The following is a 20553-nucleotide window of genomic DNA, read 5'->3' on the forward strand; positions in this document are numbered from 1 at the left end:
TTAAGTTCAGCGCGACTGAAGGAACGTATGATGCATGTGCGGGTGACGACAGAGAGAAACGGCACGTAGTTTAAAAACAGAGGGAACGCTACGAACCGGGCCTTTTGAGACGTTTTCCTGCTGCTGATTCCTGTGCCACGGAAGTCTGACTGGTATGGAGCTTCCATGTGGGTTTCCTTTGTTAGTGGAAGATACGAGCGAATGACAAAGTGAAACTACCAGTCGGAAACAAAGCCCAACAGATCCAAATGGTGGAAAACGAGTGAATAACTCCATTCGAAGCACAAGGGAAAATCTAGTAGAAGTCCTATGGAAGTGAAGAAATACGACCATTCAAGGAAATAGTCTGATGTAAGATCTGAAGTGGCCTAAGTAGGAAATGCTGCTAACTGGTAAGGTGAACTTTATGTCTACTTCTTAGAGAATTAAACGAGAAGATTTGAATTGTGTGTTGAGAGACATTCCTTGAACAGTAGCTGATTATTTTGAAAGAGAATATGTTCAAGACTCGTAAATGTGTTTGAAAGAAAATTAATTAAGTTGGTTCAGGTTTAGGAAAGAGATAAATGTGTTAATTGAATAGGAATGTTAAGGTGATACCTTGAATGGAATTTTATGTGTAATTATGAGAGAGATAAGACTAAGTGACTAAACCTTAAGATTTAGTGTTCTGAGATATAAAATCTTGAAGAGTGTTTAATTAACTATGTGTATGAGAGTTTAATGATATATGTAAAATTTTAATTGAATGATTGACTAAGCTTTTCTAAATGTATTGTATGATTTATCAGTGTAATTAAAATGTTTTGTTTTATTATAAATTTTGTCTTGCCTTTATCTAGAACTACTGAACTTGCTCATAAAGTACGACGAACCACACAAAGGCAGAAAACAGTTTAATTTAAGGTCACGATTGCAAGTTATAAAAATTTTAGCTGAGAAGAGTGAACGCTGACTGGTTTCTATCTCCTTGGTCATTATTTTCAATATCCTAGGATTCAGAGTGGAGCAGCTCATACAAATAAATATTCTCTGAGTTTGAAGAAGGAGATAGAACTGAGACAAAGAAATTGGCATCTGCCATTTGCAATTCTTTGTCTCACAAGACCTCAGTTTCACTCTTATCAGAGATACGGCCAGTGAAGTGTATTTTGGGATAAGAAGGATATTTTAAAGGAAAAGTCGACACGAAAGGCCTCAATGCCAAATGTGATCAAACGCTCTGGAAATGTCAAGAGTAATGGTGCATGTGCAGTGGTGGATGATATACTGAGTTCTGATATGAATCTTGATTAGTGAAATTCATATTTGTGATCTCTGATAAACTCGAAGGCCTCTAAGAAGTGAAAAATTGACTAGTGATGACTTTCTCCATTATTTTGGAGAGGACTGAGATCGTGCCAATTGGTCTGATAGAAGACTTCTACCTCCTTTTTTCCTATAGGCTGGATATATGCTTGTCTCCAAGCATATATCCAGCTAGGTACAGGAGATTGTATAGATGATAGAGGACAGGTGTTGGTCGTGGAGCACAATCTTCAGGACCAGAAGCCTTTTCAGTGCCCGACTTGTTTATTATTCTGATGTCTTTCTGCTTAAAAATCACAGGAGACATACAGTATTTAGATTATGGGAAGGTAGGAGTAGATATGCATTGGTGATCTATGCATGAGTCAGAAGAAAATAGTGATGGCAGGAGGCCAGCTTTATTCTTGGGTGCTGTAACAGTGCTGCCATCAGGATGAGTGAGCAAGGGAGAGATGATAAGTAACACAGCCTTAAAGGATCAAATGGTAAGGTTTCATGCAAACAGGAGACAGGTTTTCTGCTGCTGGCCTTTATGAAGTCAGATTTAGATTTAGTGATGTTGTTGAGCATTTACTGCATGCTTCAGCACAGGCTGAGCATGAAGCAAGGGTTCTTGATGTAAGCCACCTGTAGTAGCTTCCCCACCACCACTCCAACTGCTTTGGTACACTTTCATCGAACAGAACTTGGAGAGTGGACAAGAATTTTAGGAGAATGGAGAATGAAGAGCTTCATGCCAGTGAGGACAGTTTCCGTGACTTGCTCAGAGCAGGTGTTTGGGTCAGAAAAATGGAATGAACAGTCAGACTATGGAAAGAAGGAGTAGTTAACTTGATAGAGCCAAAAGATACAAAGTCGGGAGTGTTTGTTTGGAGGAAGGGTTTCTGTGGGAGAAGATACTTCCACAAGATAATGATCTGAGTTCCCAAGAGGATAGGTAACTCTATAGGGTATGTAGAAGAAGAACTGGTTAAGAAGAGATCAAGGAGTGGGAGAATGAAGACAGTTGTCAGGAATTTGGGCAGGCAGATATATGATTTAAAAGATGTCACTGCTCAATGTAAAAACTTCTGCATCTCATCCAGCTTAATAAGTAGTGTGCATTCAAAAAGAAAAGCCAGTTGGAGTTATGGACATGAAGGTCATCTAAAAATATGAAATCATTATTTGGATAGCTGAACTGCAGATGGTAGAGCTTCATGAGAAGCAAGGTGAAGAGATCAAAGTGGTTTTTGAAGAACAGTAATACAACAGGTGAATATCATTAAATGGGGAAAGGAAATCTTGAGCTAGAGAAAGTCAAAAGAAAGGGATGCTAAATGAACCATTTGCTGGCAAGTAATGTCCGATCTCATAAAGGCACACATGCTACTCTAGTGGGAATCATGCAATGCATAATTGGGATATCGAAGGTGGAAAGTAGAGCTTCACTTTGCATTACTGGATGAATATAAATGATAAATTATATTATATGCCAGTGTTCATACCATAAACAGTGGAAGTGGATGTGTAAGCGAGGTTTTTTTTTTTTTTGTGGAGATTAATTTTTGAGAAAGATTTGTTTTCATTTCATTTCTCATTAGATTAGGGGGGGGGGGGGGAAGAGAGAGAGAACATGCAGTCAGAGCAGAAATTCTTGGACAAGACAAACAAATACAGAGTAATCAGACTCTAATGATGCAGCAGGATTGTTCTCTAGCTGGCTTAGAAGCCTCTTGATAAGTAGGTGCCCATATACTCTCTGTATCCAGGACCATGGCATTCATTTTTTTATTGATGTATCCTTCACATGGAGGTTTCATGGTTATCATCGCCCTGTGAGAAAATGCTCACAGGATAATGATTGCCAGAAATTAATCATTTCGAAAGCATTTGGGACTGAGGGAAGCGCATCAAATTTCATTTCAAAAATGAATTTGTTTGCAAGTTAATAAGTTTCATTTGCAACGCTGAAGTGAAGCCTTTTGGCTCTTTATTTTAGTAAATACTTTACGCAATGACCGAGAGTTCGATTACGAAAAATACACCTCTCCAACACTTCGAGTTCCTTAGCACAGACAGTTTTTGCTTTCTAGGTTTCTGCCTAGTCTCTGACGAAAACCAATGAGTTTGAAACAGCTGTCAGATTAGTGAAACTTTATAATGAACCAATAGAAGGCAATATACGGACGCCTTTAGAGGTCGTACTTTCCTATTAGATTCAGTGAGGATAACTCGTAGTATGGTGAATCTCAGCACGAAACTTTTATAGTTTCTGTATTCAGCTTTGAAATGATGATGGATTTAATATCCACTTAATTTAGATAATTTTGCATCTCCGAAGTGAAGCCTTTTGGCTTTTTATTTTAGTAAATACTTTAAGCACCGACCAAGAGTTCGCTTATGAAAAATACAACTCTCCAACGATTCGAGTTTAGCACAGAGAGTTTTTGTTCTCTAGGTTTCTGCCTAGTCTCTGACGAAAAAGAATGAGTTTCACTGTCAGACTAGTGAAACCTTATAATGAACCAATAGAAAGCAATATACAGATGCTTTTGGCAGTCGTGCTTTCCTATTAGGTTCAGCGAGGATAACTCTTAGTACGGTGATGGTGTATTCCCGTTAGCTCTCTGGTCAATCTCCACATAAAACTTTTAGAGTTTGTGCACAAAACTTCTATAGTTTCTGTATTTGGCTTTGAAACGATGTTGGAAATAGCATGCTTAGATGTAGTCCTTCATAGGACAAAGCACAAAACTGAAAGATTAAAGATTAGTATCAGGAGATTAGCAGATGCTGAGAAGAGAACAAAGTAAGAGGTACAAGGTAAGATGCAAGATCATATGATTAAATGAGGAAAACAGGGTAAAAAGAAAATAGTGTACAGAGATTTTATGATGTAAGAGATTTACTTTATGGAATCATGATGATAAAATCTTGTTTCCCTGGTGCAAAAATTAATAACACAGGGATGCTGTCAGGATGCAAAAAAGGTAAGGTGAAAGAATAATTGTTTTGGCTGGCACTAATGATCTGAGAGAAGTATTTTCACCCCCTCACCATTGTGAATCAACACACAGGCTGTGTAAAAGAAATGATAGTGTTTGTGGACATATGGGATGAACAGAAGAATTTATGTAATGCTGACAGACTGCACTTAAATGGATATGGAATTAGGAATCTAGAGAGCTTTGCTCACCAAGAGCAGAAGGGTAAAGTCGGGAAAACTAAAGCAATTAGGGTGGATGCAGTTGAGTGGTGTATGCGTGTGTGTGCAGGCACCCATGAGATGAATGAGTGGGTGAAGAGAATGACTAAAAAAAGGTACAATCTAGTCACACTCAAGCAACAATATTGAATGGGACAGTCAATTCAGGATGTAGAGGTGGCTGGGGCATAAGGGTATGCTACAATTTTTATATATTATACTGATATTTTCCCTCCCTCTTGTTCCTGATATTTTGATGATCAGGAACAAGAGGGAGGAGTGTGACTTGACTAACAGCAGATGACATAAAAGGGACAGAATCTGAAGGGTTCAGTATTTTCAGGGGGTGAAAATAGAGAAGACAGGATGGGGAAAAGGATGCTGCTGGTAATAAGAGATGAATTTCAGCCAAAAAGGGTAAGAGACAGGCTGGCAGATGAAAGTTCTTTTGAGGCAGTCTGGTGTAAGATTGAGGCCAGTAGGAGAAAATAAACAGTAGGTTGCTGCCAGTGGATTCCAGAGATGATGAGGAAGACATGTATTAACGAATTAGTACAAGGAGTAGAGATCAAATAATTATTATGGAGGGGGCTATGAAGTCATAGACTGGAGGGAGGAAAGATCACAAAGCAGGAAGGAAATGGAATTTATACATCTTCTGAGAGAATTACTTGAAGTAGCATGCAATGGAGGGGAACACGGGTTTGAGAGACTTGGATCTGGTCATAGGATCAGACGTGCTACCCATAACTAAGGAGGCCACATTACCTCTGAGTGGGGAGAGCAATCATATGGTTCTGACTTGGGAGATTGCAAAACGTGGACTTTTTAGTCAAGAAAGGATATATGTGGCAAGTGATAATGACAAGCTGAGGAGGAACCCTGAAGCAATGTCATGACATAAAAATCTGAAAGACAAGGCCATTAGAAGGATGCGTGGGAGACATTTGAGAGTATCTGGAAGAAGCAATATCAGACTGTATACCCAAGGTCAGAATAGTGTAATATTTTTATAATCAGGTAGAAGTTAGATGGATGAGTAGTATGACTAAGCAGGATCTGCAAAAAAAAAAAAAAAAAAAAAAGAAAAGAAAATGCTGTGGAGGGATATATAAGAAGAAAGGTAACCAGCAAGCTGAAAAGCAGTACAAAGGTCATACAAGAAAGAAAGGGAAAATCAGATTATGAGAAGAAATTAGCTAAGGGAATCCCAGAGAGTTCTTTCATTATGTGGCAAGTAAGAATAACTATGGAAGGTAAGTAAGATAAGACAAGTAGACAAAATAGTTGACTACTGAGTGACCATTTTTCAAGGGTATATCATACAAGAGGTTACTGATCTTAGAACAGAGGTTGATGGATTAGAAGTACTTAGGATATTATAGAATCCCAAGAAAATATAGCTGTGAGATTAGACAGGATATCAGCTTGCATCTTACAAGAATGTGCAAGGGGAATAAACTGTCAAAGCTTCTGACTTGACTAGCCTGTTTAATTTAAGTCTCAGCTCTGCAAAGTCCCAAAGGTGTGAAAAGAGAACAAAATAATTCTCCTTTACATAAAGGAGGCTCTATGACTGCATTAGCAAATTATAGACCGACCAATCGGCATCTCAGGAGTGGTAGTAAAAATGCCAAAAAAAAAGTTTCAAAGAGAGAATTCAGAAATTGGTGGATAAGAATATGATACACTATGAGGGACAGCATGGCTTTGTGAATGGGCATTCATGCTTAGTAAGCTACTAACTTTTTTATAATACGGTGACAGATGAGGTGGATAAAGGGAATGGCTGCCTGGTAATAGTGGTGGATTTTACAAAGGCATTTGACAGAATATTGCACGGAACTCTGTCATGCAAATTAAAACAAATATCGAAGGATATGAAACTGGTGATATGAATACAAGGGTGGCTGGTGGACAAATACCAAAAAAGCAGTGCATGAAGGAGAAGAAAGCAAGCGACTAATAAGTGTGGTGCAAAGCTCTGTGTTTAAACCACTACTGTTTAATTTGTACAGAAATGATATAGGAAATAATTTCAAAGGAAATATTCAATTGTTTGCTAATGATGAAACTGGATATGTGATGGATATGTAACAGGTGATGTGGAGAGCTTGCAGGATGATTTAAATAGCTTGACTCATTATCATTTTTCATACTGAAAAATGATAATGAGTGTCAGTTGAATGTGGATAAATGTAAAGTTATGCAGTCAGGGACAAACAGATGACAAGCTGTGTACCACACTGATGGAACTGTACTCCAGGAATTTGATGAAGCTAGGGATCTGACAGTGGTAACATAAATAGTTGAAGTTTGAGGCCACATTGCTTGGCTACCTTGGCCACAAGGCTGCCAAGGTAGCTCACAGGATTGCATTAACAAGCAGAGATAAGGAAGTTATCATTTTTCTTTATAAGGCCTTGATACATCCACATCTGGATGTCTGGAACATGGGTTTCTTGGAGATGAGGAAGTAGTGGAGAGGATCCAGAGGTAAGTGACCATGATGGTGATTGGCCTATAAAATACTCCCTATGAAGACAAGAGTGAGTTAGTGAATTGCAAATCTACTAACTCACTTAATTTTGCAAAAAATAGAGAAGATATGATAGAAAAATTACTTACAGGATTTTATAGCTGATGCAGAGCAAATGTTTCAGCCAATTGCTGAAACATTTGCTTCGGGGACAGAACAAGAGGTCATCTCTGGATGGTGAATAAGAGTGTAGTTGATAAGGGTCTGAGGACTATATTATTCTCATGGAGGAATAGGTTGGCAGAGTCAGTTGTATTTTATCTGTTAATGGGTTCAAGGAGAGGTAGGATAGATATTCTGTAGATAGTTTGCATCTCCCACATGGAGTCGACAGACTCCAGGAGGTGCCTGTGCAGTAATAATAATAATAATTAAATAACTGTAAAACAATTAAATACTTCATTAATAACAGGGCACTACTTATCTAGCCAAGAGACCGAAGAATTATTCCACCTTGCAAGAAATTCTTTGAAAAGATGATGGTATTCCAGAGTGGTTTATTAACTTTTACTTTTCAGTTAATGACACAGATTCGAATTCAGGATATTATTATAAAAATAAGTTAATTTAAGAATTAAAGAGATTGAGTAAGAAACAAGGAAAATTCAAAATTAATATCTTTATTTATAAACAAATCATGTTAGTGTAAAGTATGGATTTGCCTGAGTATAATGTCTGCGTGTGTGTTTATGATTTGCAAGTGCGATGTACAAATCTGCATTATAATTAAAACTTACATTCTAGAGAGAAAAGATCAGGGAAAGGGCAAACATCACCATGACACAAGATTTCTTACTTTCTTCTCTTCAAGATCACGAGATTTAATGAGAACATACAAAGAAAAGCAGTTAACTTCAGACTTATGAAGCACAGTTTCTTCGTCTCTCAACAGCAGCAACTGATATATGATTAACTAACTCATACCTGTTTTCCTGTAAAAAAATAATGGATAAGGCATACTAGCTAATACACTTATCAAACTCTTGAAGTACAGGTTGTTTCAAAATGAATGTCCCAATTTGAAAATTGTATATCTCTGTAACCACGAACCACAAATGAATGCGACTTGTACCATGTGAACGGGCTTGGCCCAGAGTTTGATATGATGACCACTAGATGGCACTACTAGCACCAAAATAGCTGCTACGCTAAGTTAATGAGAAGATGGCATCTAGTCAACAGAAGGCGTTTTGTGTTCTCGAATTTAGCAAGACTGAGTCCGTGATTACGGTGCAGTATGCGTTTCGACGACATTATGAAATTGATCCACCACTGGACAAAAAGATTCGTCGTTGATATCGACAATTTCAAGAAACAAGGTGTTTATGTAAGGGAAGGAGATCTGGGACAACCATGTACCTCAGAGGGGAATGTGCAATGAATTCAATTCGCAGATTTCAGCGAAGTCTGCGTAAGTCCACTCGTTGTGCTAGTCGAGAACTTACCATCCCTCATGTGACTGTTTGGTGTGTGTGTTACGATGATGTTTGCTTATGAAGCCATACAGATCACAACTGGTGCAAGCTCTTTGTGTAGGTGACAAAAAAAAAGAACAGATTTTTGTGCTAATCTGTTAGAGGACATGGAGGACGACACCTTCCTACAAAGGTTGATTTTTAGTGATGAAGCAACCTTTCATCTAAGCAGTAAAGTTTCGAGCCACAATGTTCGCATATGAGGACTTTAGAATCCACATGCAACTGTACAACATGAACGTGATTCACCAAAACTTAATGTTTTTTGCATGGTTTCTGTTAGAAAGGTTTATGGTCCTTTCTTTTTTGAGGAAAACACTGTTATTTGAAACTCCTCTCTTGAAATGCAGGACTGGCTACTTCCACAGCTGAATGAAGAATCTGAAGATTACATTTTTCAGCAAGACGGAGCACCGCCACATTGGAACCGCCAAGTTCGTCGGTTTCTAAACGAAACATTGCCTCAGCGTTGGATTGGACGCACGGGATCACATGACTTGGCACTACACTCTTGGCCTCCAAGATCTCCAGACATCACACCTTGTGACTTCTTTTCATGGGGATACCTAAAAGACTGTGCTTATGTTCCTCCATTATCCACTGACTTGGATGAGCTCAGAACCAGAATCATGGCTGCAGTAAATTCTGTGACAGAAGACACTCTCAGATGCATTTGGGATGAATTCAGCTATCGGCTTGATGTTGTCCGTGCAGCAGGTGGAGGGAACATTGAGCATTTCTAATTGTGGTGAGTGAAACTTTAGGCCTTACTTCATACTTGGTAATTTATTTTGTAACTGTACCACATTTTCATTAATAAATATAATTATTTGAAATCGGATCATTCTTTTTGAAACACCCTGTATAATATATTCCTGATGTTCTTCTAGACAAATCTTCTGAACAACCTGTCTGCCAATAATAAAAATGGCTAATTGAACACAGGATCCTCTAAATGCCAGGATGAGAGGCAGGGGAAAGAATATTTGTTGTTCAGAGAGAGACTAGGAAGGAATTTAGTTCATGAACTGGATGAGAAGGAACTTTTCAGTCAATCTGGCAAAGAAGTCTTGAGTGGATCCTTGGATGAGTTGAGTAAGTTCTTTAATTTTGCAGGAGGTTTAAAGGTGGCTTTAAGGTTGTATTTCTGTAGTATGACCTTTTAGTTATCTTACATTAGCTACTTTTTATTTAAAGGTCCTGGAAAGTTATGGAGCAGGCATCCCTAAACCTAACCCGATGCTCCAGTTCATCCCATAGAGTTAAGATTGTATAACAACATATTCATGTCCACAAACCATGCAGTTGCAGCAGCCTTATAATACAATGCATTGTCTTGCTAAAAGAGACAATACACGCTACAAAGTAGGAAGCATTGCATTATCCAGAATGTTCGGATACCTCTCAAGTTCAATGTTCGTGGCACCACAAACAGAGGTCTGAGGACAAACTAGGAAAAACAGAACCATACCATCACATCACCACCTCCAAGTTTCATAGTTGGGGTTATGAACTCTGATAAGAGATGTTCACTGGGCATCTGCCACACCCACATCCATTCATCTGTTTGGTACAGGGTATAGCATGATTTATCGCCCCATAACACAGCCTTCCAAGCTTTCATGTCCCACTGAACACGCTCTTTGCACCACTGAAGATGATGCTGCATGCTGGTTCAGGTAATGTGGGGCTTGAATATAGTAGTTCAGCCATGGAAACTCATGTTGTGAGCCTCAGTTCTGAATGTTTTTGTGTAGATTCATGTTCAAGTCAAAGTCCAGAACTTCACATTCAACGTGTTGGCCAATGAATCATGGTTTTTACATATCCTTCATAGCACCCTACAGTCATGTTCAGTGAGTGTGGTGTCATGAACTGCAGGAAGCACTTGCAGTTGACTTCCTGCACTTCCTCCTCATTATGGTATCACTGATTGTTGGCTTGGGATGGCTCTTTTCAACAATTTTACACACATAGGCCTGTAACATGCCATCCTATTACAACGCTTCTTTCAAACTCTGTCAGTTCCCTTCTTGCAGGCATTTCACCTGGACACAGTTGCACTGACTTGGGAGCATTGTATTCCTCCAATTTATACCAACTACAAATAAGTGATTCGTTACATGGTATGATGCATCTTGCCCATAGGGGTGTCCGCTGACTTCTTTACAAACGGTGTAGTTGCTTGGAGATTCTTCTGGCACATTGCATTGTATCTTACACTGCTATATCTCCAGCAATTCTCCAGTAACAACATGTGATAATGCTTTCCATCAATAGAAGTGAAAGATAACTATGGAAATTGAACTAAAAATATAACAAAAAAACATTAAAAATATTTAACCAACAATTAATAACATAAATAAAAATACTCTGGTTTACATTTCACAAACCCTCAGCAGAATAATGATAATAAATAACACAAATTCAAACACAATACTTTATAGGCTACACACAGTGGTTAACTGTCATCAGGAGTCTTTCATATAGACAACAACAAAGATCCTGTTTACCAAGCCACTGAAGATAACAAATAAATCACTGTATAACACCATAAGATGGCTTCGATTATTAAAGAATGGTGACCTAATGGTGGCAATAACTATCAGAAGAAGGAAACAGAGGGGAACATAAAGGAGGGAACATATGGCAAGTGAGATTTATGGATGAAAAAAGGTGAAAGAAGAACGGGATGGCAACAACTGGGGAAGACCTTAATACAGCAAAGGACTGATCAGGTGTGAAGCAGCAGCAACAGCAGCTCTTCAATCAAAAACGATTAATATACTTTACAACAGTGAACTGGCAACTTTCGTCCATAGTCTCATTCTAGTTAAATCTTCTTGTAGTATCTCTATGTGAGTTTCATTTTCTCTTTAATTAGCATTATCAGCAGAAAACTGAATATTCCTATTCAAATCATTTTCAATGATATTATTGGAAAAATTAAGAAACCATCAAAGAGTCCCACAGTATAAATCTCAAAATGACAATGCTCTTTTGAAGGATATTCATTACTGCAAATGATTCTTTTGCCCCTACAAGTTTTCCAGAATGAGAGTTGAATGCATTTCCTTATTTATTTGCATTATCTTGATATGTTTATTGCATAAACATATCAAGATAATGCAAATAATTTATGATTTCTGTAAAATTAATATGTTTATGATTTCTGTAAAATTGATATCTAGTGTGAACATCCAATATATCTGAAATTAGGAATAGTTTACCATTCAACCAGTTATTCAATACACAATATATTAAATCAAAAATAAGTTGTATGAAGTACTATACAATTTGAAATATTCATACATACCATTCCTTGTTTAGAATCTCCATTAATAATTTTTTCTAAAGCAATCGTAATACCAGGCAAAAAGGCAGAAAATCTTTGAACAATCAACTGTTTTGTGTTTAATGTCCCTAAAATTTGGAATTATTATTAAGTAACACTATACAAAATTTCAAAACATAAATTTAAGCAGAATAAAAAAATAAATAAATAAAAATAAAAACTTAGTTTAAAAATAACTGTCATAACAAGCAATTTAATTTTACAGAATAATAAGAGTGTTAATCATAAAAGGAATTTACTATGTTAAAAAACGTTTAATTTTCTTGACCAAAAAGTCTGGAAAGACTTTTAATGGGATTATATTGATCAAGTGCATATAATAAACAACTATGTTATGACAATTATGACAATTCTTAAGATCTCCAAAAGATAGCCATCCTTCCTCCAAATATGCTGGAGTTTATAACATACCCTGCTCGTGCGGCTTGAATTTCATTGGCCAAACTTCAAGGAGCCTTGAAATTAGGCAAAAAGAACACATAGGTGACGTCAATAATAACAGAGAAGAAAAATCGGGGTTAGCTTTTCATTTCTCAAGAACGAACCATACCATAGAGTGGGATAGAAGCACAATTCCTTGCATGGAGGAGGACTTCCGCTCCCGAATTTTTAAGGAGGCCACAACAGTTGCCCGCTGTATACAAAACCTTAACAAGAATCAAGGACTAATCTTGCCCGTGATCTGGAAGACACTTATCAGATCCTTCAACTCTCCAGAACTGAATTATAGTGCCAACTATAGAACGTTCCTAATGCATGTATTGTACGCGCTCTGTTCTTTGTTTAATATAATTGGAATCAGTTGATTATAGTTTATAACAGTTTTTTACTTTTTAGTGCCTTACATTACCTTCAGGGTACATAGGTATATGTACCCTGAAGATGGCAAGAGCCTTAGTTGGTATAACATAGTTGTATATTATATGCACTTGATCAATATAATCCCACTAAAAGTCTTTCCAGGAATTTACTATCATTCTGTCTGACTAATTCAGCTTTTTTCTGAAGCAATCATAATACCAGGCAAAAAGGCAGAAAATATTTGAACAATCAACTGTTTTGTGTTTAATTTCCCTAAGATTTGGAATTGTTATTAAGTGACACCCTACAAAATTTCCAGACATAAAATTTAAGCAGAATAAAAAAAATAAATAAATAAAAATAAAAACTTGATTTAAAAATAACTGCCATAACAGGCAATTTCATTTTACGGAAGAATAAGTGTGTTAATCATAAAAGGAATTTACTATCATTCTGTCTGACTAATTCAGCTTTGAAACTGATCATCACATAAACTATAGTGAATCTCTCAAATATTATGACCTTCAGATAACCCAACTATCAGTTAATCAATCCTTGAATGGTAAGCATATACTCTGACTACTCTGAAACATCACCATGTAATTGTACATTCAATTAACCGTACCTGTAGTTAACTAGCCCATCAATTTCCAAGATCTAATGACTGAGAGTGATTACATTATTTTAAATGTCAAATGAACAAATGTTTCATGCCCCTAATAATATCATCATAGAAAATATACACAGATAATATGCTAAGGAGGGATACAAAGAGAAGTGAAAACAGATTTAGTTACAGAAACTAACTATATACACAAATAATATGCCTAAAGGAGGATACAAAAAGAAGTAAAAACAGATTTATTTACAGAAATTAACTATGGCATGTGAAAATTTAAATTATCCTCCTAGAGCTCAGAGAAAGGAATGATTTCAATTTATTAAGATTGAGATATATCAGTAACAGAGAATATTAATATCATCAGCACGCACACACACTAGAACAAAAAATAAAACTTTCACAACAGCTATTTTTAAACAAAAGAAATAAAGAAAGCAGCTGATGTTAAAACAAATAAATCATTACAAGAGATACAACAAAAGGTTCTGTCCACTGCTGGACGAAGGTCTCCCCCCATGATTTTCCAGACCACTCGGTTTTCTGCCTCTCCCATCCATCTCACTCTGCAATTTGTTCCAGTTCTTCCCTCCACCTTCTTCTCGGTCTTTCTCTTTGTCTTTCATCCATTGGTCTCCACTATGTTGTTTTTCTAGTCCATCTCTGCATCTGGAAATATGGCCAGCCCATCTCCACTTAGCCTGTTTAATGTATTTTACAATATATATGACAACCTGTTTCAGATCTTATCCAGGTATTTGTCTTCCTATCTCTTAATGTTATTTTTAACATACTTCTCTCCATGCGATGTTGTGTTGTTATCAGCTTTTTGTTTAGGGCTTCTGTTGAAGTCCATGTTTCTCCTCTGCACGTTAGGACAGGATATATGCACTGGTCGAAATCTTTCCTTTTTAGACTGATAGGGATGTCACTTCTGAATATGTCTCTCATTTTCCCATAAGCCATCCATCCAAGGTGAATTCTTCATTCAATCTTTGGCAATCCTCAAAGGATAACAATTGGCCTAAATATACATATGAAGCAACTTGTTCTATTTCGTGGTTTTCAAGTTTGACAGTTCTATGGTTTATGTATTTATTCATCATTATTTTCGTTTTTTATTTTTATTATTATTATTCCTGACACCTCCAAGGAGTCCGAAGACTCATCGCAGGAGGATACCTACAACTGTCTCAACCACTACACCGAACCTCTACTACGAATCATCTCCATCAACGCCATCCACACCGCCCACCACCACCACCATAACTGGTATTCTATGTCTGTAAATTGTGTGTTCTGAAGGGCCGATTTATCTGTATGCGGGATGAAAAACCCGAGTTTCCGGGCCTTTCTTCCAGATCTTCAAAATTATCTGCTATTAGGACAATATCATCTGCAAATTTCAGATGATGCAGCCTTTCTCCATTTATGTTTATTCCTTTTGCTTCCCAATCAAGGCTTCTAAAGACTTCCTCTAGTGCAGCTGTAAATAATTTGGGAGATATGGTGTTGCCTTGCCAGATGCCTTTTTTTGTATTGGGAACTTTCACTGTTTTTATATAATTTAATTACAGAAGTTGCATTATTGTAAATATATTTTAGTGTTTCAATATATGGTTTCTCAGTTCCCTGGGTTTCAAGTGCTTTTAGTGTTGCAGATGTTTTAACTGAATCATATGCTTTTTCGTAGTCTATATAGGCCAGATAAGGGTTAATTGTATTCAACTGATTTTTTCAATGAGATGCCTTAATGAGTGAATATGGTTCAAAGTGTATATTATTTCTGGGAAAACTCCCATGTTACTCCTCTTAATAAACTATTATAATTACGGCTATTTTGCCTGCTTCAGTTTAGGAGTGCCCCTGTTTAAATGTCATTGGCTATTTACCTTATGGATTCTTAGAGCATTGTAAGTGTAAATGTACCAAAAAGTATATGTAGCATAAGGAATAGAAATTTACCCATACCTTTTTTCTGGGTGTTGTGGCTTTTCCTCTTTCTGCGATGTCGAAAAACTACTGAGTATGTGTGTGTGTGTGGGGGGGGGGGCAATTTAGTAGAATTAAGTTAGAAAAACCCGTTTTTTTTTCGTAATATATAATGAACATATATATTATATTATATAGGGTGGGGAAAAGGTGAAAGGGTTGATTTTTTTTAAAAAAAAAAAGGAGGGGAAAGGTGGGTGACGGGGTGCGGTCCGTTTCGACTATTCATGGTCTTCATCTGAACACATTGGGAAAGTGAATGCTATGTCAGGTCGGGTAGGTGCTTCTGCTTTTGAAGTGTTTGTGTTGTCGCCTATTGGTCGGGGTTGTGACCTCAATTTTATGTTGTGAAGCTTCCAAACCTCGGAGATTATGTAGGGCCTGTGTGCATTGATAGAGTTCGCGTCACACTTTATAGCTATTGTTTTCGATATTCTGAGCATTGTTTCATTGTCTTGTCTGTCTACTATGATGGCCTTGTCGATCTGCGGGGTATGTTTTTGTTCAAGGGCGTGAACAGCTATTTCCATTTTTTCTGTGCTTTGTATTCGATTTTTCTTTTTGATGTTACGTTTTTTAGTGTTTAAATGTTCTGGAATAGGGATGTTACAGTCACGGAAGTGTTCTTGTAGTCTTGCCCATAAAGACCTGATGGTGGAATCTGTGTAGGTGATGTCACAGTCTTTTTGGCAGGGAAATTTATAGACTACATTGTGCTGTTCAAATATTTCTTTCTGTGTGTGAGGTTTGGTGGATTTTAGGAGGTCTGCCAGTTTTTGGTTTGTGGTGAATACCAGTTTGTAGTCAGTATGTTTGAAGATGTATTTATAGGCTTTGTATGTGTTTTGGGTGTATGGTAGTTCGTTTTGGCACTTGGGTTGTTTTGGCAGTTTTTTGCCATCTTGTTTGCGTAGTTAATCAGTTGTGTGGGATAGTTGCGATTTAGGAAGATCTGTGTTAGTTTTTTTATTTCTGCGTTTAGACTATTTTGATTGGTTGAAAATTTGTAAGCATTTATGAATTGTGATAAGATGACAGATTTTTTAACAGAATATGGATGGTATGAGTGAAAATGGAGGTAGTTTCCCATGTGTGAGGGTTTGTGGTATATTTTCATGGCTATTTTGTTGTGTGTTCTGGTTAATGTCAAGTTTAAGAAACTGATGGATTTGTTCTGTTCGGTTTCTGTGGTGAATTTTAATCTGTTGCTGTAACTTACAATGCCCTAAGAATCCATGAGTAAATAGCCAATGACATTTAAAGAGGAGCACTCCTAAACTGAAGCAGGCAAAATAGCCGTAATTATAATGGTTCAAAGTATTTTAATTCTTTCTAAATCCAGCTGGTTCATAGGATTGCATTCCCTCTAGTTTTATATTTTATTCTATTATTTATAATTTTTGTGAAGACTTTATATATGGTAGGGAGTAGGCTTATAGGGCTGTAGTTTTTAATTTCTTCCTTATTGCTCTTTTTAAAAATTAATATTAGAAGTGAAATGTTCCAATTTTTTGGAATTTTTCTCTGTTTTAGGTATTTATTAAAGAGTTTAGTCAGTTTTTTGGTGACAGCTTCCTCTCAGTTTTAAGAAATCTACCATAATTTCATCTTCTCCTGGGGCCTTTCCATTTTTCATTTCCCGCAGTGCCATGTCCACTTCGCCTTGTAAGATCACAGGGGCATCGTGTTCTTCCTTACTCGAGTTATCCATAGATGATTCTTGGATGTCTCAGTCTTCATAGAGTTCAGTAAAAAATTCCTGAATTTTTTCGATTATTGCATCTCTGTTTTTTATAAGTTCACCATTTTTTCCTCTTACAGCAGCTATTTCCTTTGTTCCAACTCATAAGGTTCATCTTAGGACCTTCATATTACTATTGTTTTCTATTGTTTCTTTAATTTTCCTAGTATTATATGATCTAATTTCATGTTTCATCCTTTTACGTATAGTTTTACAAATTTCCGCATATTCTATTTTATTGGTGTCATTCAAATCTCTTTTCATATCTCTTCTTTTCTTCATCAGATCTAAGGTTTCCTGTCTCAGTTTTTCCTCTCTTTGGTATCTTTTTACACCTCCTATTTCTAGTGCACAATTCAAGATAGATTTTGTTAAGATATCATTATCATCATCGATGGCAGTCTAACTTTTTTAGTTCATTTTGGAGTGATTCTTTATAACAGCTTTATTGTGGTAGAGGTTTTGTAGATTCACTAAATTGGACTTTTTTCTTTTGAGCTTATTCTTCCCATTTTTTGTTGATCAATACTTTTGCCCTTACTAGTCTGTGGTCACTTCCTGTATTAAATCTATTACGCACTTTGGTATTAATTAATATATATCTTCTGTTGGAGAGGATGAAGTCTATTTCATTGTAAGTTTGTCCATTTGAGCTTCTCCAAGTTCATTTTGGGTTGATTTTCTTCTTGAAAAAGCTGTTCATAATAAAGAGGTTATTTTCTTCTGTGAATTCAATAAGTCTTTCTCCTCTTTCATTCCTCTGTCCAAATCCAAATTTACCGATGGAGTTCAGATGGTCATCTCTGCTTCCAATCTTGGCATTAAAGTCACCCATTTTATAATGGGTGACTTTAATGCCAAGAATTCTTCATGTAGAAATCTTTAGAATTATTTAATGTGCAGTCTAATGTTTCATAGAAATCTTTTATCTCTTCATCTGGATGGTTCGTAGTTGGGGCACATATCTGTATAATTTTCAGCTGGTATCTTTTATTTATGAAGAGACTTAGTTCAGCTATTCATGATGTTATTTTATTAAGAAACAGGACACTGTCCTTGACTGTTTTATTTATTGGGAATCCTACACCACCAGTTAAGCTTCTGTCACATTCATAGTGGAAGAGTAGCTAGTGGAGACTGTAGCATATTTTTCGACCTAGATCCTCTGCCTAAGTGTAGGATGAGTCCCTTTTTATGCTGGGTGACGGACGAGCCAGTATGCAATTTTCCTACTTTATTCATCATTTGCATTGTCCTCATGGGGAGGTATTTGACCCTATAGCAGCACGCCAGCCAGACGGGTTGATGCCTCACAATAAGACGAAATGACACAGCAAAATAGGACAGATCTGAATAGAGTAATAATTTCCAAATGTCAATTACGATAAAACTTTTGTTTCTGTTGAGGGATCAATGTGAGAGAAAAACTGCCACAGATTCTTAAATCTGTTGAGAAAAAAACAGAAAAGTATTCTTCTAAAACAGAGCACGGTGGCTTTATCTCAGTCAAACATGTGAAATTGGATCAGACTTGTTTATGGTCTACACTACTGATATCTTGTTTGTTCAATACACTGGCTTGTCTATAGTATGTAGGCTAGACCATAAGAACATGTTATCCTATTAATCACATTTTGGGTCAGTTTGAAAGCCACCCAAATGTTATATTCACTGAGTGGAGCAGCAATCTTGATGGACCAATATGTGGAATGGAAATCAAATCCCTGTACTAGATATGCTGATTTTAGCAAGTATGATTATCTCAAAATAATATGTTATTGACTGTTTATGGAGCATCCATTGAGTACAAAAAAAAAATGTTGAAAGGTTTCAAAGTCCTTTCTTAAATTTGTCTTCATTCTTTACAGATAGCCTGGTTCTTAAGAATGTGGATTATGTCTTGTTTTTTTGAAAGAATGGCGAAAGGAGGAAGCATGAAAACAGCATCCAGTATGGGATGCTGTTTTCATGCTTGTAGAATACTTCTGAAGAAATGCTATTATCTGTTATCTTTGTAAAAAGAGCAACCACAGGGGGGAACATTACACTCTTTCTCTAACTCTAACGTGCACTTTATGTTATGATGAACAAATTAAAAGAATCAAGGAACTGGTGCAAGGCAGAAGAGTCATGCTTCCATATTATGAATGTGTCATCTACATACATTCACCAAATGGTGGTGGGTTTCTGGTATGATCTTGAGCAAGATAATGTATCTCAAAGTTTTCTGTGAGGTGATCTGCAGAACAACAGATGGATTCTGTACTGCCCATAGCCAATCCGAACTCTTTTCTGTAAAGATCATCCAATGTTCCATTGAAAAAAATTAGATCAGAGGCAATCTGAGTATTCCAGAGACATCCAGCAAGAAGAGATCCTCAATTAGGTGCAGCAGTCTAACTGGAATATTGGTGAGATTTCAATATTTAATTTTTTTCCTTTAATAAAATGGGTTAAATTCTTGATATAACTGAGTTCCTGATGTGATTTTGCAATAGTCCAGTGAGATGTTTGAATAGTAAATAAGTTAGTGAGCTGTTACCATCAACAATTGGTTAATGGAATGTCATTTTCATGGATTATTTGAAGAGATTGATATTTTCATTTCAAATCAGGTGACCACTTAAGCATGTTGTGGATAATTATTTGTTTCTTCATGAATAGTCCAGATAAGCTCATGGAAAAGAGATAAGCGAAGGAGTCAAAAGCATGAGAGAGATTTCTCAATCAGTCTGGAGTATGTTTCCCCTAAAATACACAAAAATGACATTTCATTAAAATCAGATGTGGATAGCATCAGCTCACCAGCTAATTTATTATTCAAGCGTCTGGCTGGATTACCACAAAGTCACAATATGGAACTTTGTTATATCAAGAATCCAACTCAGTTTAGTGAAAAATTACCACTTTATATACGCTGCTTGGAAAGAAGTCAACGCACCCCATGGGCAAAGTGCATCATGCCATGTAACGAGTCACATGTTTGTAGCTAGTATAAATTGGAAAAATATGATGTTCCCAAGTCAGAACAACTGTATCTGGGTAAAATGACTGTGAGAGGGTAAGGAACTGATGGAATTTGAAAGAGGTATTGTGAGAGGATGCCATGTTAGAGGCATATCTGTTTGGCAAATTGGACCATCAAAGGTCAACAATCAGTAATACCATGATGAGATGGAAGAGCAGGGAGTCAACTGCAAGTGCGACCTGCAGTGGATCACCCACCACATGAACCAACATGCAGCATCATCATCATCTTCTGTGAGACGTTAAAGCTTGGAAGACTTTGTTATGGAGCGATGAATCACACTACACCCTCTGCTGAGAAGAACGTCAGGTGTGACAGATGCTCGAATGTCTCACCAGAGTGCGTAACCCTAACTATGAATTACAGAGGTGGCAGTGTGATGTATAGTCCTGTTTTTACTGGTTTGGTATCATACCTCTGTTTAAAGTGCTACGAATGTTGAACTCTGTGAGATATCTCAACATTCTGGACAATTCAATGCTTCCCACATTGTGGCATTTCTACTGAA

The 20553-nt window shown here is 36.8% G+C and overlaps 1 protein-coding gene across 6 annotated transcripts in view; it reads right to left on the minus strand.

Moving 5' to 3' along the window:
- Nucleotides 1–20553, minus strand: part of Tti1 (Telo2 interacting protein 1) — a 729405-nt gene that overhangs the window by 589377 nt on the left and 119475 nt on the right. For all 6 annotated transcript variants that reach the window (XM_090394772.1, XM_090394775.1, XM_090394771.1 and 3 more), the window contains one exon: nt 11826–11932. In XM_090394772.1, coding sequence (XP_090250898.1) covers nt 11826–11932 — 107 coding nt within the window. The remainder of the gene's footprint in view (nt 1–11825; nt 11933–20553) is intronic.

Source organism: Typopeltis vanoorti, chromosome 6, assembly GCF_054136105.1.
Source record: "Typopeltis vanoorti isolate ZY-2024b chromosome 6, IOZ_Tvanoo_1.0, whole genome shotgun sequence".
NCBI lineage: Eukaryota > Metazoa > Arthropoda > Arachnida > Uropygi > Thelyphonidae > Typopeltis > Typopeltis vanoorti.